This window comes from Lolium rigidum, chromosome 5, assembly GCF_022539505.1.
Source record: "Lolium rigidum isolate FL_2022 chromosome 5, APGP_CSIRO_Lrig_0.1, whole genome shotgun sequence".
Classification (NCBI taxonomy): Eukaryota; Viridiplantae; Streptophyta; class Magnoliopsida; order Poales; family Poaceae; genus Lolium; species Lolium rigidum.
In genome coordinates this window covers 246,175,030-246,195,340 of record NC_061512.1, presented here as the reverse complement: position 1 = coordinate 246,195,340, position 20,311 = coordinate 246,175,030, and the positions used below count along the sequence as shown (strand labels likewise).

Here is a 20,311-nt window from a genome sequence, read left to right as displayed (position 1 = left end):
AGCTATTACTATGCATAGAAGAAATCATTTCAGCAACATGTAAGCATAGAAGAAATCATTTCAGCAAAACGTATACCTGAACATGGTTTATGTAATGCTCATGGTCAAGAACAATCATCTTGTGATCTTCATCCCATCCTGCACCACTCAGATTTTTAAGCTGCAATATCTTCTGAAATTTCCTCCTCCAATTTCTATTATGATAGCGGATCTGATTTCCGGTCAAGCTAAGATGAAAATGCTCATTCAAATCTTTGGCGCAAGCATTCAAGTGTGCCTGCTTGAACCCAGTATTTGTTTTAGTGCCACTTTTCACAATACCACATAGGTGAGCAAGCATGTACGCTGACATAGGAGGTGTCCATGCAACTTGCTTAGACTGCATTCCCTACAATATTAGGCATAAATACCACATGAAGCATGCAAATTAGGATGTAAATAAATACCATTTCAGCAAACAATATGCCATTACAAATAAATTCCGGCACATACATAGTTCCAACAAAGTACAATAGTTCATGCAAACAAAATAGATGACAAACTAGCTATTACATATTTTGTTGTTGCATATAGTTTAGTCGGTCTTCCCACATTTGATCGGCAAGTTCTTCCATAAAGGCAGTTGTGAGGGTGTGTTCTTGTGCTTGGCCACTTGACGTTGAAGCATGAGAAATATTTGGCACCCACTCATCCTCGGGTATGATATATTCATCTATCCCATCATTTATAACCCAATTGTGAATGATGCAACAAGCCACAACAATGTCTACTTGAGTAGCATAAGGAAAGAATGGAGTGGCATCATCAAGGATTTTGAATCTTTTCTTAAGTGAACCAAATGCACGCTCCACTGTCACACGGAGAAATGAATGCCTAAGGTTGAATAACTCCTTCTCGTTTTGCACTGGATTGCTTCCCCACTCATTTAAATGGTATCTCACATTACGGAAAGGAGGTATGAATCCTGGCTTGGCTCCATATCCGGCATCAACTAGATAAAATTTGCCTTGTGGGACACGTAGACCATTTGCACGTGTTAAAGCATCACGTAAAACTAGAGCGTCATGTGATGTGCCCTCCCAACCAGCTAATACATATGTGAACCGAAGATCAAAATCAACGGCGGCCATCACATTTTGAGTAGCATAGTTCTTTCTACCACGAAAGGAAGGTTCCATGTCCGGAGGAACGGTGGCTCGTACATGTGATTCTCTTTAGGGGGTGATTCTAGCTGCTCGCCCACGAGTGGTTGGCCTCAACCAGCACTTTTCTGGTGGTTGGCCTCAACCAGCTTTTGGGACAAATTTGGCTACCCTCAACCACCCCACACTTCTAACCAAACATGTGCTAACCACTTAAAAGATGACTACCCATAGCCACTTGAGGGATAGCCACCCATCCAAACACATCCTAGATGGGCTGGTTTTGGCTGGTATAATAAATTGAACTATTTTATTTTTTCCTAAAGAAAAAACACTAATACAGACTGAAAGAAGTACTCGTGTTCTCGAAAGAATTGCCAGAAAGTACTAAACTATGAAGCAAGTGTTCTTCTACAACCATTACTTAAGCATAATCGGCGTTAATAAATCACTTGAGGATGGACTAAAAACTGCCCCCCGTGTTGTCCAGGGATGACATGGGTGGCGCCCCCGATCTCCGCCTCATCCGCCCATCCATGGTGCCTTCTCCGCCCATCCATGGTGCTTTCTCCGCCACCGCCGCCGGGAAGACCCACGTGCATAATGGCGGCAGCGGGAGATCTATTTCCCCTTCTTCGTTTTGGATCAGATGATCCTTTGTTCTCCCAGCAGGGGGCTCCAATCGCCATGTAGGGCTTCCCTGCAGCGCAAGATCACAGCCACAATTCAGACAGGCGAGGTGAGCTTTCATTGCGGGTTGGTGTTTCCACTATCTAAGACTGCTTATAGTGGGAGTAACTTAGGTAGTAACATCACACACCCCAAGATAAAATGAGTCTAGAAACTAATAAATGAGACTTTGCATGATACCTTCTCTAAGTTACTTTCCACTATGAAGGTAGTAACATGAACTAGTAACTTATGCATGACACCACCTTATGTTACTCCCCACTATGAGCAGCCTAAGGCACTTCGACCTATTGTGGAGGAAGCGGGAGGCATGAGTGGTCATAATGCAGCCTCCAATCGCCTTCATCCTAGGCTTCCAACCTTCATCGACCCTCCTCCAAGAACCAACCATCCACGCGGCGAAAACAATGCTTCGCCGCTCGTGGCGATGCAAACGGTCAAATCCGTGCGCATGACGATTGTGAGCTGCTACTGCGAGGATTTTTCTCTTCCTTTAAAAAAACCGGATGTGTGCATTCTCGATGTCTCAACTAGCTCCTCATGTCATGTCGTTGCAGAGACCGAATGTTACTGGTATCTTCTTCATATTTATTTCCTTTGTAAAAAAAATTAAGTGAGCATAATCTGCTAGTAAGATTTTTTTTTCTAAAATCTGGTTTGAATATGCAAAATGATGCTCCCGTCGAAACTGCTCTAACCAAAATTTAACAAGTTAGACATCTCAATAAATGCACTTATCACAATTAACCAAGAATTCTTGCTTTCATAACTTGTGATGCAGTGGAAAGGTAAACAACCTACTGCGTCCATGGTATTCTCATCAAGTTATTTCTTACCGTCTGCTACAAAATAAACTCTGCATCACGAGTAACTACGGAAACTTTCATTCAGTCTCTTCTTTGGTGCTGATCCTGCGGCATAACCTTCATCATAAGGCTCAATGTTTTGTCCTAATTTAGAAAATCTTGCTGGGTTCATTATTCTGACAAAACTAGTTTTGATCAAATCAAGTCACAAGCTAACGATGTGTCAAGGATCCTTCCGCAGTGCTTCCCATTCGCATCATACATTCGCGTGGTTTGATCTGGTCAACTCCATATCATTGTTGTGTCCAAACGAACTAAGGTTTTCCCAGGCTGTGACAATGTGATATGATCTTTGGTGTTGCGTGTCCTCTTCAAGAAAACAAAAGGCTAGCGTACGGGGGCTGATGGTAAGTAAGTAGGATGTTGTGGTGGGAACTGGGAAGAACATTGGGACTTATACTACAAACCTCTATATATACTGAGCAATGCTCGGTTCAAGAGCTTATATGTTATTGGTGCAGACCCTTATAACCTACACATATAGTAGGTCGCTAAGCTGTTGGATACATAAATGTCTCACTTTTTTCGTCTGAACCACCCGCTGGTTTGGTCACACATGAATAAGAGCTGACATACCAAGAAAGCACAAGCATTATAAGGTGAGGTTATCATCAACCAAAGTGGCATGGCAAGGAATCAACAGCATCGCCAGCTGTTAACCCAACTAACAGAGCAGGTACAAATGCAGAAATAATAATTTGCCAGCCTGTTTAAATATCTCGCTGATATGCTAAACCATATATGGTAATAACGTCTGCCAATTCAGGCGCTGGAAGAACAACAAAAAGACAGCTCACAAGCCATCAAGAAAAAACAAAAAAAATTCATTTACGACTAACTTCCATGTCTAAAGCAAAGTTCACATCATGCTACGGAAATAAGGAATGCAACAAGTTTCGGCTGGCGGAATGAAGGCATAGCACATTCAGTTATCAGGTTTCCTCCCTCGAGCACACCATTCTTTGCATTCAGCTTTCCTCAAGTGGCAGAAGACCATTCGTTGTACTTTTTACCAAGACCAGCCTTCTTTGGCAGCAATCTCTATGTTCCTCCACTCACTCGCAAGAACCTACAAGGTTGTACATCGATAAATGGTTGGCGAACAAAAAGAAAATTGGAAAGATAAGCTGAAGATACAAGTTAAACATTGCCCTTCAAATCAATAAAAGATCGATGTAAATGGCCAGGATCGAGGAGAAAGTAAAACAATTGTAGAAGAAAGATAAATCAATTCCATTTCGAACCCTGCAACTGAATACAATCCTAATCCTAACATAGAATTTGGATATAAACAACAAAACTGCAACTAAATACTACCAAGAATCTAGATACTGAAGTTTACGTTTTTGCTAGACAGTAGAATATCTCAACATGTATACTGGTCTAAGTTGCAGACCCATGGAGATAATAAATTGGTGAACAATAGGTCCCCTGCCACGCACACTACAGGGTGACAAAGCATGGAGACCGAGAACTGTTTTTTTCTGTTGGTATTGTGAGAAAAGCTGCAAGAGTATCTCAAGACAAGTATGGACAAACAGGTCTCACCGGCTCAGCAAAAAAAAAGTGATAACAATCTGATGAAAACACCAGTATTAGTTCCAGATTGCAAATTAAAAAAAAGGTCCCACTGGACAGAACATATGATTACTGAGATTCAGAGTTATAAGAAGAATAGAATAAACATAAACGTAAAGCAGCTGTGATAAACATTATCAAAGAACAATACCATACCAAGTACTCCATATATAGATTATGAAAAGCAGCTCCGTTCTTCTATTCAGCTCTGGACATATTGAGATGTCATCAGTACATTACCAGACCCAGTAGAATTAGAGTTATTGACAGGCACACTGCGCTGAGCAAAACTGAGCAACTGCTTGCGCTGATGCTCATTTGTGTGAGGAAGGCTGGCACGCAACAGCTCCACTGGAGTTTCCCTGCTTATCACAGCTGCTGCAGCAGGTTGCATTTGTACTGTATGAATCACAGTATCAAATTTACTCATGCAATACTCCATAAGCAGCCTGAAGAATGCATCAAATGATGCCTGCCATAGAGCTCTGTTCTGCATGCTGTAAGCAGAGGCCACATGATGATCGGTAAAAAGCTCTGTAGCTCTGTCCAGTACAGACTTTATAATGACAGAAGCGCCATCACCAGCAGCATATCCCAGAGGCCGAAGAGGTGGTTGCTGTGATGAACACGCAACAGCTGCAAGACAAGCACTGAGTCCACTCAAGTCCATCCGAACAACACAGGTGGATACGGCACTTACAAGTTTAGTAGTTGTCCTATCGATGCTGCTATCAGAGGACAAATTGCCAAATATAGATCTTAGATGTCGGAAGACTGCCATGCAAACAATCCTTGCAAGCTCACTGCCTGAAGTAACAAGTTCAATGTAACGAGAAAGTAGTTTCCGACCCTTTGGTAGGGATACTATGCGGAGAAACACTAGATCGTCATTTGGCGACAGAGGTATATCCTTATTGGGTGTAAGTGGATCAACTAATTGCAGTGATTCTGCCAGCTGCTCGAGAAGAGCCTGTCTTCTGTTTCTCAGTTGCAAACCGCCATCTGGCTGTTGACTAAACTGAAGCAAACGATCAATATCATCCACATCCAGTAGCAGGCAAAGACCATCTTCAATTGTGATTCTAGCAGCCAGCATCGGCTCTTGGTCAAGAGATTTTGAAGCAGATTTTTCAGTAGTGTTATCACTTGGTTCGGAGGCTTCTTCAACATCAAGGAGCGGGCGAGGCCTGCGGATGGAAGAAAATGGGAGCCTCCCAAGAGCATCAACCTGGAGATATGCATGTGGCTCATCCTTACTTCGTGCACGAGAAGATGGATCTCTGATCAAAGTTGGACAGAAGTGGTGCCTCAGTTGTGCTCCCGCTGATTTTGTAGCCAAACAAGCTTGATGATAGTAATCATCAATATATGGATCAGTGATCTGAGTGGCTGCTTTCTGTATCCTTGCTATGTTCTCAATTTCTTCAGTGGACATGTACCTGGATCTGAACCGCTGCCACCTATTATCCATTCTCATATTGCTAGGATCGAAACCTTGGGGAGGATAACGTGGGCCGTGCCTTCCATGGTGTAACATTGATCTTGCTCTGGGGTCGCTCAAGTCAGGCATATCAAAATTTGGGTCGAATCTACCCATCATTTGTGGTGGAGGATGCCGAGGACCAAACATCTGCAGATTTTGTGGCGGGTGATGTTGGCGACCAAGCATCTGGGCATGTAGTTGTGAGAACTGGGGTGGAGAGTGTTGAATTGGAAGCATTCCATTTTGTTGACGGGGTGGCGGCATTTGAGGCGGTATAAATCCATTTGGATGCTGCATCAAAGCTGGTGTATACCTGCTACCATTCCCATGAATCGGTTCAGCATTATTGTATTGAGGCTCTTGGTGGGGGTATGATGACATTCTGTGCAAAGGAGATGGCCTTGGTCCGAGAATAGGTTCAATAGCATTGTACTGAGCATCTTGTTGTGGGGATGAGGATGTCCTCTGAAGTCTGGAATCAGCAAAGTGAGCTGGATGGGATGGTTGAGACCACCAGTTTTTGTTGTCCAGCCGTTGTTCAGCGTCCAGTGAAGGTTGTGTAGGCCAGTATGATGATTCAGGTTCTCGTGCCCAGTCTGCAGTAGAGCCTATAAAGTGCAGAATTAGAATAAAAATGTTAATGAATAAAAATAAGTGATAAATGTATACCCAACAACATAACAAGAGAATGGAGATTATTCATTTTAAGTATCGTATGACTAGAAGTAGCAGTCATATTATAATCATTGCACTGGTCAGACATAACATAGACAATTTAAAGTACATAAGAAAAACCGTAGCTGTTGCAGAAGTTGCAAGGAATTTAGAATATGCTATTAAGCATGTGCAAGCATGCCATCTAGGAACATGCATAATGCACCAAGCAAATCCTTTAAAGATGAGAAGGAAGTTAAACACACAAGTAAGCGTGCTCACAAAAATGAATAAAACAGAGCATTACTCACTTTGTCCAGATAACGAACCCCCACGGCTAACTATTCCTGGTTGCTTTGGTTCGTTAACAGTTCTGTTCAGCTGAAAGTGTAAATCAACAAATCAGCATCAACAGTAAAAAAGGAACAAGTGTAATGAGACAACCATGCAAATTAAGTACACTGAAATTTTGATAAAAATAATGTGCAGCTCATGTGATGACTATTGAGGAAACCATGAAGAACTTGAATGAAAAACTTAAAGGCATCTTTATTCTGTTAAATTAAATTGCAAACAAACACATGTTTATGCACTCAATGAAATTAAACCTTTGAGAATGCTCCGGCAAGATCATCAACACCAGTAAATGAACTTACACCTTCATCCTGCAAAAGCAGACTTCGTCAATGAGCAGTTAATCCTACTACATTACAGAAATAAAAACTGCTACAATTTGCAATCTTTAAAGGTAGTCATCCAATTCAGCGGCGCGCCATTCAGAATCATTACTAAGCATGTTTGGGTTACAACAGTAAGCGGGAAAAAAAAACAGAAATTGAAGGGAATAAAGCACACAATACCAAGGTTTTGAATAGGCTATAGCAGCAGCCAAACGTCTATAACGGGGCTATAGCCCGCTATAGCCACCTTTTAGCGGGCTAATACACTTAGCCGCAGCTTTCCAAAAGGCAAACTATGCACAACACACACAACTTGTCACGGTTCCTACCTGAAGAAATATATAAAACTAAAACTTTGCTAACATATACAGTTGGGACTACCTCTCTTGTGCAAACTATGCACAATACACACAATTTCTCACGGTTCCTACCTGAAGATATATATATATATATATATAACTAAAACTTTGCTAACATATACAGTTGTGACTACCTCTCTTGTAATGCATTGATTGTAAACTTTCTAGTTCTTCTAGGATATGTAGGGAAAGGGTTTCAACAATAGCTGTATGCACCCCAACAGAGTTAACTAATAATTCCAAGAGAGATACATAACCTTCCTCAGTTTACAAGGCACCATATCTGGACACATGATAGAATTAATTATCTTAAAATACAGTTGTCTACATTATTTAACAGATTTTCAATCAATCGGTACAGAGACATTGTTAGCAACCACAAAAGAGATAAACCAAAAGCTTCCCCAGTTTACATAACAATGTATATTCCTATTTGGTCACACGTGTTTCCCTAAAATGAAATTGGTTGTGTACTTGCATGTTGCATACTCTACCGGGTTCTGATGGCATGAACCAAAAAGGAAAACAAAAGCTACAACAGATTGCTCAAATTTTTTCAGTCTTCAACGGCCACTGCCACCGCTAAGTCTAAAAAACAGTTCGGTAACTTGCGAGGCCTCCTCCCGATTTCTTCCTCACGCACGAGCAACCACCGGCCTCCACCGCAGCAACTTGCGCGCGGCCGCCACCATCCTCCGGCCTCCACCTCGGTGCGGCCTAAGCCTCGGCTCCCGTTCGCTGCTCCTACCCGCCCCTGCGTCGGCTCCTTACCCCGAGATCTGCCGCCAACCCAGGGGCCTGCGCTGCCGCCCGGCGAGAGCCATCCATCCCAATCCCCCGCATCGGCTCCTTATCCCGAGATCTGCCGCCAACCCGGGGCCCTGCGCTACCGCCCAGCGAGAGCCAGCCATCCCGATCGAGCCGGAAAAACCAAGCCCGGCGAATGGATCAAAGAAACCTCCTTCCTCCAAGAACCAGGACCAGAATCACGCGGAGATCGCAGGTTAGGCAGACCAATTAGCTGCAGCACCATCTGGCGCTGCTGGGATGATTGCCGATAGTAATTATCGTGGAGCCGGATGCCACCCACGTGAAGAGGAGGTGCGCGGGATCCATCCTCGGTGGTCCCGTCCGCCACATGTCCGAGCGCATCAACGCTGGGGTCGACTGATGTGGCGACTAGTGCTGCTCTGCTTCCTCTGCGTTGGGGATTAATTTGGGGCTTTTGATTGGTCACACCCGTCGTTGCCTCCTGGTTCCCTTCACATGAATACCTGATGTTATAACTCCGAAATCACGTGATGCTGTATCGAGAACAGGGTAACTGCAGTTGGCTGAGAGAATAGACTAGATCAACAAGCTTGGCTCGATCTAGTTTCCATCTGCTTTGCCAACGGAACAAACGGTCGTACATGCAATCCCAAAAATGTTGTAATTTTTACATGTACCTAATCAACCGCCAGAAAGTTTTTATTTTACAGGAGGAAGTTTGTTATGGGTAAACAGAGAAGCTGCCCACCTTGAAAATTTCCTATGTTAGTAAGGGACTACATGTGTTATGTTATTTTCCTTACATTTATTTTACAATCTTGTAGTTTTCATAGTGAACTAAACATGAAGTGATAGAAGACGAATTGTTTTGTAGAACCCATGCTGCAAATTTTCTGTTTAATTGGTATCTACTTGGAATTTGAGGTACAAGTGAGCTAATTTGTTTATTTTTATGACTAAAAATTAGAAATGAAGATGCATTTATTGCAAGAGGAAATCAGTACCTTCCTTTTCCAAAACAATGTTTTGTGTTGCTCATTGTATTTACAGTTGGGTACACAAATACTTTGCATATTTGTTGGGCCTGGCTTGTTGGACGAATATGAGACTTTTTTAGTATTTGATATCGTATGTAATGAGGGGGGGAACCTGTGTTTAGGCCAGAAAACCAAACAAGAACAAAATAGGAACACCGAACTATCATGACCAGTTAGTCAATGCAGGTAGATTAAGTCATTTTGCATTCGACCTCCTTCCCCAGCGTTGTAGTCGCTTTCCTCTGCCCCGGCAGTAAGGGAGGCAAAGTCCTTCACGGAGTGGTGTGAGGAGGCGCGCATGTGTAACGGATGGACGGGTTGAAGCGGATGGCAAAGGACACACGCATAACCGTGGAGTGAGCCGTGGACGCGTTGAAGCTGGCTAGTTTCTCGAAACGGTGTTGTACGAACAAGAACATTTGTGGGACTCTCGTCGCAATGCACGGCATTTTTCCTAGTATTACTATAAATTATAAGAGGATCTCTCCTCATGCTTGAAATCCACAGGGAGTTGCTACCCTTCTGATAATAACAGGAAGCCTTACAATGCTATCCAAATCCCAACTTACCTAATTGACACATCATGTCACAAACATAGTGCCTATACATTCTGGATTTTTCTTTTCTTTTTTGAAGGAAATGGTCAAGGCAGACGATGGTGGCCAACATCAAAAACAGATGAGATGTTGAGATCTGTTGTCTATGTTACCTCCAATGTATCCCTTCCATATGTAGGAGCGTATTCTTCTTCACCTGCCTCAACGAAAGCATTGTCACCAGCATCCTCCTCATCCAATCCACCTAGCTCAACCTCTTCCAAGACATTATTACCAAAGAAAGCATACTGCGATGCATCAAATTTGGTATCGCCTGCACAGAGATAATAAAAAAACAGCAATCAATGGCAGATGCTATTGCATAAGAAAGCAATAAAAATAAAATACTACATGGAGAATATTTAATGGAAAGAAATAGATGTTAAACATATATGCGTGATTCAAAGTTAAGATATCACCAAAAGAGCAATTGAAAGTTTGAAACTGCAAATGTAGATATAAGTACAACCCAGCACAGTGATTCAGTTCAAGACAAATCTAGCCCACTTATGAACACAATTGTACAAGAGAGCAACAAAATTAGCTTCAAGTGTATCCACTTAACAAATTACTCTAGGTGGTTCCGAACTTTAAAAAAAAAAGTCATAATCAACCATACAATAAAATTACTCTGCACAGTGAGTTTTATAGAACTTGACCTACAATGATCTCACAGAATGAAATTTGACTGTTCACTATTTTCCGATACACTGTTTTTAACAACAAAATCATAATCACAACAAAATAGTTTCAAATATGAGTCTAAGGACCAAGGGTACCTTGTACTTATTGTGGGTCAAACATTACAAGTTTTAAATCTTGGAATGATTAGCAATCATGAAAAGTCGAATCAATTTCTTAAAACCTTGCTGAAACACCCACTCCCTCCATCCTTCCACCTAGCCCGTGACATGATTCCCCTTCTTCAAAAGTGTAATTGCACAACAGTTTCGACATCGTTCTAAGAAATCAAATTAATGCTACTACCTTGTCCGAAAACATAAGATGTTTTGGTTGTACAAATTATGGCTTCTCGTAAAAACGCCGGAACAGAATAATTCTTCGAATAAATAACGAGAAGCGTTCGTTAAGGATTCTCCTGCTCAACCACATAGCTAACACAAACAAGGTGGGCGCCACTGCACCGGAACTAATTCCAGCAGGCGAAACTAGCTTAGCTCGCAAGCATGACCGAATGACTAACAAATTAGCGCCAAATCCCTTGCAGAGAAGAACACATGGCAGAATCCCAGCCTAGTTTCTTCGAAATTACTAGCTTCTTCAGCGCTATTTTTCACAAAGGCAAGAGGCTTAGGTCTAATCCGACAGCTATCGCAGAATCGAATCACAACGAACTATGCGCTCTCACGGGTACCTTGATAAGAAAAACAAGGAGGGGAAACAGGATTGCTCACCTGGTTCCATGGCGCGGGGGTTCAGCTAAACCCCCCTAAAATTCCTGCAAAACAAGCTTGGGATCTCGAGGACCCGAATCGAGCCTCGAACGGATTGGATCTCCCGTCCGCTCCGAGACAATCGAGTAGTGGGGCGGGGGGGACGGAGGAGAAGCTTCGAGGCGTCGCTCTTCCGCGGAAGCGGGTCTGAGGAGCTGGCCGGCGGCGGCGCTGGCCCCTGGAGGTGTCGCCCGGCGGCGCTGGAAGGTGGAAGGAAGAGGACAGGGAGGCCTCGCCGTGGAACGGTAGAACCAGGTCCGTGCTCGTTATCAATCGGTAGTTTTTTTCCTTTCTTTATTTTTCTGTTTTCCTTTGAAAAGTTATTATTATAATATAAAGGCCCCTGAAGGGACCAGAAGCAGCCGGATTACACCAAAAACATATACAATAAGAACCTTGACAGAAACAAATTTACATCTCTGGCCTCCTGGAACGAGGAAACAACATCTTAAAACATCAAGAATTAGTCGGTCCCTCTTCCACCTTGGACCTCCTCATGGATGATCCACATTAGTGCTGGACATAGAATATCACGGTATCTTTTTTTTTGGAAAAACAGCTGATGATATTAAAGAAAAGAGATTACAGAAAGGCACACAGCAAAGATTGAAATTACATCGAAGTCTCTCTGCAACTCGATGTCGCCGGCGAGGAGCGGAACGTGCCGATGGTGCGTCTTCCCTTGAGCTTTGGATCGCAAGATGTCCCCTAGCGGACGAGAGTCATCGGGCCTCGAACTCCGGAGAGCCCCCACCCTACTCTGTTCGCAACATCGCCTTCCATCAACATGTTCCGCGATAGCGCGCATCGTCCACGTGATATGGATCCCATAATTTTTGATAAATTCAAACATGCATGTGGTACATGTTAGTGATCTGATCCACGTCCATTTGTATATTTTTTGAAAACAGCTCAAGGGTGTAGCACATGGTTTTTATTCTAGACTATGTACTCTATTTTTTCTTTTTAATAAATCCAAATTTTATTATACCACTTGCATGGATGTGGAAATCACCATCTTTTGTATAAGTGGGGACGTGCATGGACAGATGCACCGTGAGGCATAGGTATGCAGATGAACATCCAAAATTTTCTCAAAAAAATTGCATGTACACAATTTATATTGTTCATGTATTGCTTTTTGGTATTATTTTAATTAGCACATCTAGTTCACATTTTCTCTTCAAAAATTGAGACCAAATCTTGAATTAGCAAATACTCTCCGTCCACAAATAATTGTACTTCTAGCTTTTGTCCAAAGTCAATTCTTCTAAAACTTGATCGATTTTATAGGAAAACATAATATCATTTCTGACACTAAATTAGTATAGTGAGATCAATTTAAAATGTAGTTTCATAATATATCGCTTTGATGTCATATGTTGCAACTATTTTCTATAAATTAGTCAAAAATAATTAAAAATAATTTATGAATAAAGCTAGTAGTACACTTATTTGTAGATGAACAGAGTAGTCCATATGGTGGCCAAGTGGCCCCCCAAGATCTTTCATAATGTAGCCAAGCCTGGATCCAAGTAAGCATTTCCGGTTTCCTAACACTATCATATGGTTTCGTTTGAAGGTGAACGCATTCAGAGAGCAAAAAGATCTTGCGCTAACACTTAATGATACAAAAACGGCAGTTAACAATCTTAGCCTGATGGGCCTCATAGTGTCGTGGCTTCATATTCTCGGCATAGCAACGACACATTTTTTTGTCTTCATCAGTTCACACCTTCTTGTGGTTTTCTTTGTATTTGGGAATACTATGAAGACAATTTTTAGGCCACTATTTTCTTATTCGTGATGCCTCCTTTTGATGTTGGTGACAACTGCGAAGTTGAATAAGTACAGGTAATGAATTCCGTCTTTATGCTCCTAGTTTATTTTTCTAATTGAATATTACCTTTGCGTTCATTGACTGAAGTTTAAGCCCTTAAATTTCAGGTTGCCGTAGAGGACATGAATATCATGACAACAGTCTTTCTTCGTTATGATAACCTGAAGATCTATTATCCAAACAGCGTACTGGCCATGAAGCCTATTTTAATTTCTAGAGGAGTCCTGATATGGGAGAAGGAGTTGACTTATCTATTCATGTTGCCACACCTGTTGAAAAACTGGCCATCATGAAGGAAAGAATATTAAGGTACGCTGTCCGCGTTTCTATTATCTCAGTTTGATGTTCACAACTGGCTAAGTGTAATGCCTAGAATTTCCCTCATTACTGATCATCAAATTTAGTAGGCAGGTGTGTCTTGGTTCCTATTGTTGATGGGGTTGTTAAGTCAGGGTTGTTGGCAACTGAGCCTGGAGTTGTCATTGCTAGAGAGGTTAGCGATTTTCTCGCCACCTTGGCTGGATCCACAGTTGATTGATGGGTACCCCCAATGCCATGGAATGTCCTTGTCGGTGCGGTGTTGGAGTGTTCGTTCGTGCCGTCTTGTGGTCGTTTGTGTTGGCTAGAGTGGGTGTGGCCCGTTGTGTTGGGTCTATGTTAGGCTTGATTGTGGGTGTGTGCTATTTGTATGAGCTTGCCATGTTGTTGTAGATTTTCGCATGATTTTCTCCTAAAAACTGTGCGCTCTCTTCTTAATTAATGGATGAGGCAAAGCTTTTGCCTCCATTTCAAAAAAAAAATAGTAGGCAGGCATGATGGTTGTTCTAGCAGCATTTGCAACTGTAATTTATAGTGTCGTCAACTTGCTTCTGATCTTACCACATTGTACTAACCAATCTTTTTCACTTCTGGCCCCAGTTATACCAACTCCAAGAAGGAGCATTTGTACCCAGGCAAGATGGTTGTCCTTCGATACGTCGATGACACCAACAAGCTGAAAGTGTCCATATGGCTCCGGCACACGCTAAACTTCCAAGACATGGGGATGAGGTCCGTGAGGGGGAAGCTGGTGCTCCAAGAGATGATCAGAGTCTTGAAGGACCTCAACACCGAGTACCTGATGTTGCCCCTCGACGTGAACGTGCGGAACGCGCCGCCACTTCAGTACACAAGGATGCCAACGACATGGAATTATTCCTGAAGCGGCTCATGCACGGAGAACACCTCGTGAAAGATCGCAGACACAACAGTTATCTTTCCTGTGGCGAGCTGCTAGAGCCCGACAGTAGTAGCTAGCGAGTGACAATGCATAGAGCTGTTTGTGTGCCTGTGGAGATCACTTGGTGCGGTCTGTAGTGGGTGTGTTTTGCAGTATGAATGCTTTGGTACATTCATCTGTCAGCTGTATAGACAGGCATGCCGTTGCCTGAAATCTGTTTGTCTGAATCTTCTTGTGACAGAACAAAACCACAGCTTCAAGCCTTCAACCATCTCCTTGCGGTGGGCCAACCTCGGACAGAGTCGCATTTTTTTTTGAACAAGGAGTCGCATTTGTGAACGTTCTATATGCACGCTAGACACATAGCTATGCCATCACATGAACACATATGCTGGTTTTCAAGAAAAATAATTCACCAACCAAATTTAACCGCTAAGGGCCTGTTTGGAATGGGGTCACTGGTATTTAGCTTAAACTTGAACTAAACGTGATGGATACACTATTTTTACCTGCAATCCAAGCGGGACCTAAAAAGAATGCAGGTGAAGGCAAAACAACGTGTATGACGCAGCATAGTGGCAGCATTATATTACTCCTGATAGTCAGGTAATGTGGCCTATGACGTGTACCAGAGCACATATCCAGTGATTTCCTTTGGTTTTGCCCATCGATCATGCTAGATAAGAATAGCACAAAGGGCTGCCATTCGCAGCTCGTGCACCAACTCTTGATCGGGTAGATAATGACAGGTCGAAAGCAGCAGCTTAGGTCATACAATGATTATCATGAAGTGAAGTGACGTGCCAAGAAAAAACTAGCATTCTCAGGTGACATCGCCAGGTACAAAAGTGAATTGACATTCCAACAAACACACCAGTATCAAAAAAAAATTAACACCAGCATTATTTAGTGAGATTGTAATGAACCCAAATGGCACAACAAGCACGGCTTAAGAAACTATGATCAGTTGGTCTGGTTAATTATCTGAAAATATGAAAGGCAGATAGACGGATAAATTTGCGAGAGTTCGGACGCTGAAAAGGCAAAACGCAATTCATTTACGGTGTCTTGTTAAAGCAGTTCAAAAGATGTTATGAAATGTAACAGGTGACACACTACAAAGTTCTGGTTGACAGAATGAAGGTCACATACAATAATTAGGTATCCTTCGGGCCACCCTTCTTCGCAGCCTCAGCCGCAGCCTTCTCTGCCTCAATCTCAGCAACGTATTCATCAATTTCAGTCTCCTCGAGGTTCCGAAGGCCATCCTTCTTTGTCATCACTGCAATCTCGATGTTCTTCCCACCACTCTCAACAACCTAACAAATTTGTCTTCTATTAGTGTTTGCCGATTTAAAAAAACAAGTTGCAAGGATAAACTGAAATTATAGTGCATATCATATACATTTTATTTTAATAAATGATAAATGACAAGCTAAGCAAATATACAGGAAAGATTAGGCAATTCCATTTGGATCCAGAATTTGGATGCTGACAGTCAAATGCAACCATAAATCACCCCAAATTCCCAGTAAAGAATAGATAGTAACAGTTAGGTATACAAACTAAAATCAGAATGTATGCTGGTATGAGTTGCATCTCCATGAAGATGAATTGGTGATTAGTACAACTGGGAAACATGCATGGAAATACATAACAACAGAGAAGTGTTTCCTTTTAGAAATGTTGCAATAGTTTAATGACATGTGAGTATGTGACCATACCACACGCAAATATGGCAAATGAAACAAAGGGGTCTCATCGACTCGGCAAATTACTGCTCATGAAATTTGCTTTCAAAGTGAACTTATAAAAGCACCAGTGGTACTTTCCCCAAGAGTTCCCCAAGAGTCTGCTAAACTAAAGACAAACGCTCTGGAATTTGGGGTTATGCATATATACTCTCTCGAGTCAGAGCAGAAGCCAGAGGACAGGCACACACATCATGATAGATCCTGAGTTGCATATCATCAGGGGACAGGGATAGATGGAAAGCCACCATTTTGGCTCACTTAGGAACTTGCTATAATATGTAACTATCCACATTTACATAGCATACACGTGTTACAAGGTTCAACTTTGGCCATTAATTTGACTAAATATAACGTGGGTTATTCATTGCAAAAATTATACCGTTGTATTTGTATTCGGGTAAAGTTTCTAAGGATATAATTTCTATGAAATGACTCATGTATTATTAGTCAAATATATGGACAAAACTGGTACAAGCAAAAGAAGGACGCTGTGTTAATGTAGGCAGAAGGAGTAGAATGGGATGAATCAGATAATGGTAAATTGAATATTCACAGCAGCCTAAACAAGCTTCTCGGCACAACTAAAAGAAAGCTGCACCAGGAGAACCTTTGTGAATGCCTCGTCATAAGTACCTGTCACAATTCTTCATTTTCATCTCCATTCTACAAGACGTAAGATTGCTAGGTCAAAAAAAACTACGACATCTTTGAGCAGCAAGCAAGACCTTTCAGTACGCTTGCAACACACCAGTACTTCTCAGCATTTGATTGGCATCTATGCCGTTCACTAGCTACTTTAATTTGAAGTTATGCTCCTATTACGGCATGGCAAAGGTCATTTAAATCTTCGGTTGAGTATATGAAAGATCAATTGATTCATTACACCGTCATATTTCCAAAGGCACCTCAAATACTGTTTGATTGATCAATAATCACAGCTATCAATTTGCAATTTCCTTAGTAGAATGGAATGAATCAGACCGTGGTAAATTCAATGTTCACAAAGGCCTAAACAAGCTTCTCGGCACAGCCAAAAGAAAGCTGCACCAGGAGTACCTATGTAAATGCCTCGTCATAAGTACCTGTCACAATTCTTCATTTTCATCTCCATTCCACAAGACGGAAGATTGTTAGGACAAAGGAAACTACCGCATCTATGAGTGGCAAGCAAGGCCTTTCAGTATACTTGGCACACACTGGTACTTTTCCGCATTTGATTGGCATGTATGCCTCGCAGTTGCTACTGAAATTTGAAGCTACACTCCTATTACGGGATGACAAAGGTTAAGTAAATATTTAGTTGAGTATACGAAAGAACAGACGATTCATTAAACCGTTACATTTCCAAAAACACCTCAAATAAGGTGTGCTCAATCAATAATCCAGTTATCTCAACACTTTGTCGCTACCAAACTACTGCTCCAAGAGCTTGCTGGGATTTGCAAGCACCAAATGTAGTCAGAGTAATCATGAATCCATGACAAGCGGGCAAAGGTAGATAACTTAAGGGCAAGGTCAGTGTGCACTGCAAACAAGGTTACTTGACCTTTGGTTATTCCTGGATCATGTTTTTTTGAGATCCTGTTAAGTGTGCTCTACAAGTGCCGTAGGGTAGTCATTCAGTAGGAACAGTGTGACTTTTATACTGAATCAATCAATTGTCAATTTGGCATAACATGTACAGATTCAAGTGTATTATTATGTTGCGCAAACACATAGTAAGAGAAATCAAGTGCAGGAGAAATACCTCTAGCAGAGCGCGGATGGTGAGCTTAATGGTCTCCTTGCCGGAGGTGTCCTTGTAGTTCTTCTCGAGGAACTCGCGCATGGAGTTGGAGTTCCTGCCGGTGGCGTTGGCCTTCCACGCGGAGAAGGTCCCGGAGGGGTCGGTCTGGTAGAGGGCGGGCTTGTCCGTGTACGGATCGAAGCCGACGATGAGCGTGGAGAGGCCGAAGGGGCGCACGCCGCCGCTCTGCGTGTACTTCTGCTGCAGGCCGGCGATGTAGCGCGTGATGTACTCGACGGTGACGGGGTCCTCGACGGTGAGGCGGTGGCTCTGGCACTCGACGCGCGCGCGGTTGATTAGGACTCGGGCGTCCGCCTTGAGCCCCGCGCACGCCAGCGCGATGTGCGTGTCCAGGCTCGCGATCTTGCGCAGCGACCTGCGCGGCGGGGGTGTGAGATCTGTTGGCGGGGAGCGGTGGGGCGGGGAGGGGGAGGTTGGGGGAGGTGGTTACCTGGAGTCCTGGAGCTTGGGGGTGGACTTCTTCTCGACGCCGAGGACGACGGTGTCGGTGCCGCGGACGCCGACGGCGGCGTTGCCCTTGCGGACGGCCTCGAGGGCGTACTCGACCTGGAAGAGGTGGCCGTCGGGGGAGAAGACGGTGATCGCGCGGTCGTAGCGGGCCATCGCCGGCGGCCGGAGGGGCTTAGGGTTTGGGCTTCCCGGGCGGCGGAGGTTGGCTCGGTTGCTGGAGCGTGCGTGTGTGCAGGCAGGCAGGCAAACTGGGTGGAAGGCTTTGGGAAGAAGGGCACCTAGTTTTGTGGGCTTGGAGTTTTTCTTGGGAGAGAAGAAGGTGGCCTTGATGTGGTGGGATGGGCCACTGTGACAGGCCGAATCGTGTTTTTTACTACTAGGGGGAAAGAAGTCCACATAATAACCCCTTATCCCACACAAGACATCTACATCATATTTGGGGTAGGGTTTCGACTGTTTCCGGCGGCGGCGATGGGATTTCTCATCGGACACCTCTACTCCATGTTTCCTCTCGGCTTCCACTCCGCTCGGGCTGATCCAGGGGACGTCTTGCACGTCTGCCCGGCCTAGGCGACGCGAGTAGAGGGGTAGGGGGTGGTGCGGGAAGGACTCGGTTTGGGCGACGATGGTGACTAGGTTTTCGAAGGAGGGGGGCTCTTCGAGCGCAAAGCCGGCGGTGGACCTGCAAGACCGGCGAGGTGAAAGCAAATGTGGATGCGGGTTGGGACACTCTGTCTAAGAAGGTGGGTATTGGAGTCATTGTAAGGGATGACGGTGGCTATGTTGTTACATCGGAATGGAGGCCTATCGTTGGCTGCAACATCGCTGAAGAAGCCGAGGTTCATGTCGTGATCGTTGGTATTAAGCAACTAATTAATCTGAGAAGATGGCCAGCTACACTAGAATTTGACTGCTCTTGAGTAGTTCAGTCTAGTACCACCTCTGTGATTGATAGATCGGAGGTGTCGTACTTGTATGAGGAAGCTAGAGAGTTGCTGAAGATCTTTACTCAAATCTCGATTAAAAAGGTTGGTAGAGAGAGCATTCTAGCAACTCATTGTCTAGATAAGTTAGGAAAGTTTGGTGATGTTGGTATTTTATGTGGTGCAACCCCGGTCTGCGTATCGGTGGCTGTTGCACAAGAATGTATTGTGTAACCATACTCTATGTTGATTGCGGGCAAGTTTTCAGACACACTCTTTTATTTCCATGATACCGAAGGGGACTGAAAGGTTTTTAATGAGGCGGACTTGCTTTGCTTAATAAAGTGTGGTTTTACCTTTCAAAAAAAAAGATATATATAATTTGATTAATAAATTTGGTCAAAGTTATTGTAGTATAACTTTCGTGGAAATCAATACCATATCATGACAGGAAAGGAGTAGCGGCGCGGCAATAAAATCTGATTCCTCGTACCAAATCCTTAAAGAACTAACGTTCATAATCTTTAGGTAACCAATGCTCCCTGTGTGCCCAAGGCGCAAAAAAATTCAATATTTACATTTAACCAAAAATTTGTGCAACTTTTTTTGAATGTGATGTCTTGATTGTTTTCTCACAAGGGCCACTATCGTCCGCGGACACCGTGGGAGGCCCAAGTGGCAGCCCAAATTTAGCGGTCATGTCGCCCTAACCTTACCGAACCTAACCCTAACCACAGTTATACGGGAATCCCCACCCGCCGCCGCCCACTACCCATAGCACCTTCAGCCGTTGGCGCTTCCGACGGTCAAATACGGCGATAAATAGCGCCGGATTGGACAAAACTTTGGCGTGTGGAGCGTCGAACTTTCATTCATCTCCCTAGGTAGAAGTCTCGAGATCCACGTTTTTGGCTTTAGTTTCACAAATAAACTCATAGTTCAGCGAATTTGACAAATTTTACCGATAGTTAACTTATTTTTACAAATAAACGTTACAATTCAACAAAG

At 43.3% G+C, this 20,311-nt stretch overlaps 2 protein-coding genes and 1 pseudogene across 2 annotated transcripts; 1 reads left to right on the top strand and 2 right to left on the bottom strand.

Moving 5' to 3' along the window:
* Positions 1–3,389: 3,389 nt before the first annotated feature.
* LOC124655077 (protein PAT1 homolog) lies at positions 3,390–11,484 on the bottom strand. The gene is made up of 6 exons (XM_047194044.1): positions 11,272–11,484; positions 9,970–10,130; positions 7,022–7,078; positions 6,725–6,794; positions 4,433–6,367; positions 3,390–3,767 (listed from the first exon to the last, which is right to left on the bottom strand). Exons 1-5 carry the CDS (start codon positions 11,279–11,281, stop codon positions 4,479–4,481), a joined length of 2,187 nt encoding a protein of 728 aa, XP_047050000.1. The 5' UTR covers positions 11,282–11,484; the 3' UTR covers positions 3,390–3,767; positions 4,433–4,478.
* A 677-nt stretch (positions 11,485–12,161) lies between these two features.
* Positions 12,162–14,351, top strand: LOC124657399 (annotated as a pseudogene).
* Positions 14,352–15,408: 1,057 nt separating this feature from the next.
* On the bottom strand, positions 15,409–18,608 carry LOC124653575 (proteasome subunit alpha type-7-A-like). Its single transcript, XM_047192638.1, has 3 exons — positions 18,361–18,608; positions 17,871–18,285; positions 15,409–15,688 (listed from the first exon to the last, which is right to left on the bottom strand). The coding sequence occupies exons 1-3, from the start codon at positions 18,531–18,533 to the stop codon at positions 15,527–15,529; spliced, it is 750 nt and encodes a 249-aa protein (XP_047048594.1). The 5' UTR covers positions 18,534–18,608; the 3' UTR covers positions 15,409–15,526.
* Between the last annotated feature and the right edge of the window lie 1,703 nt (positions 18,609–20,311).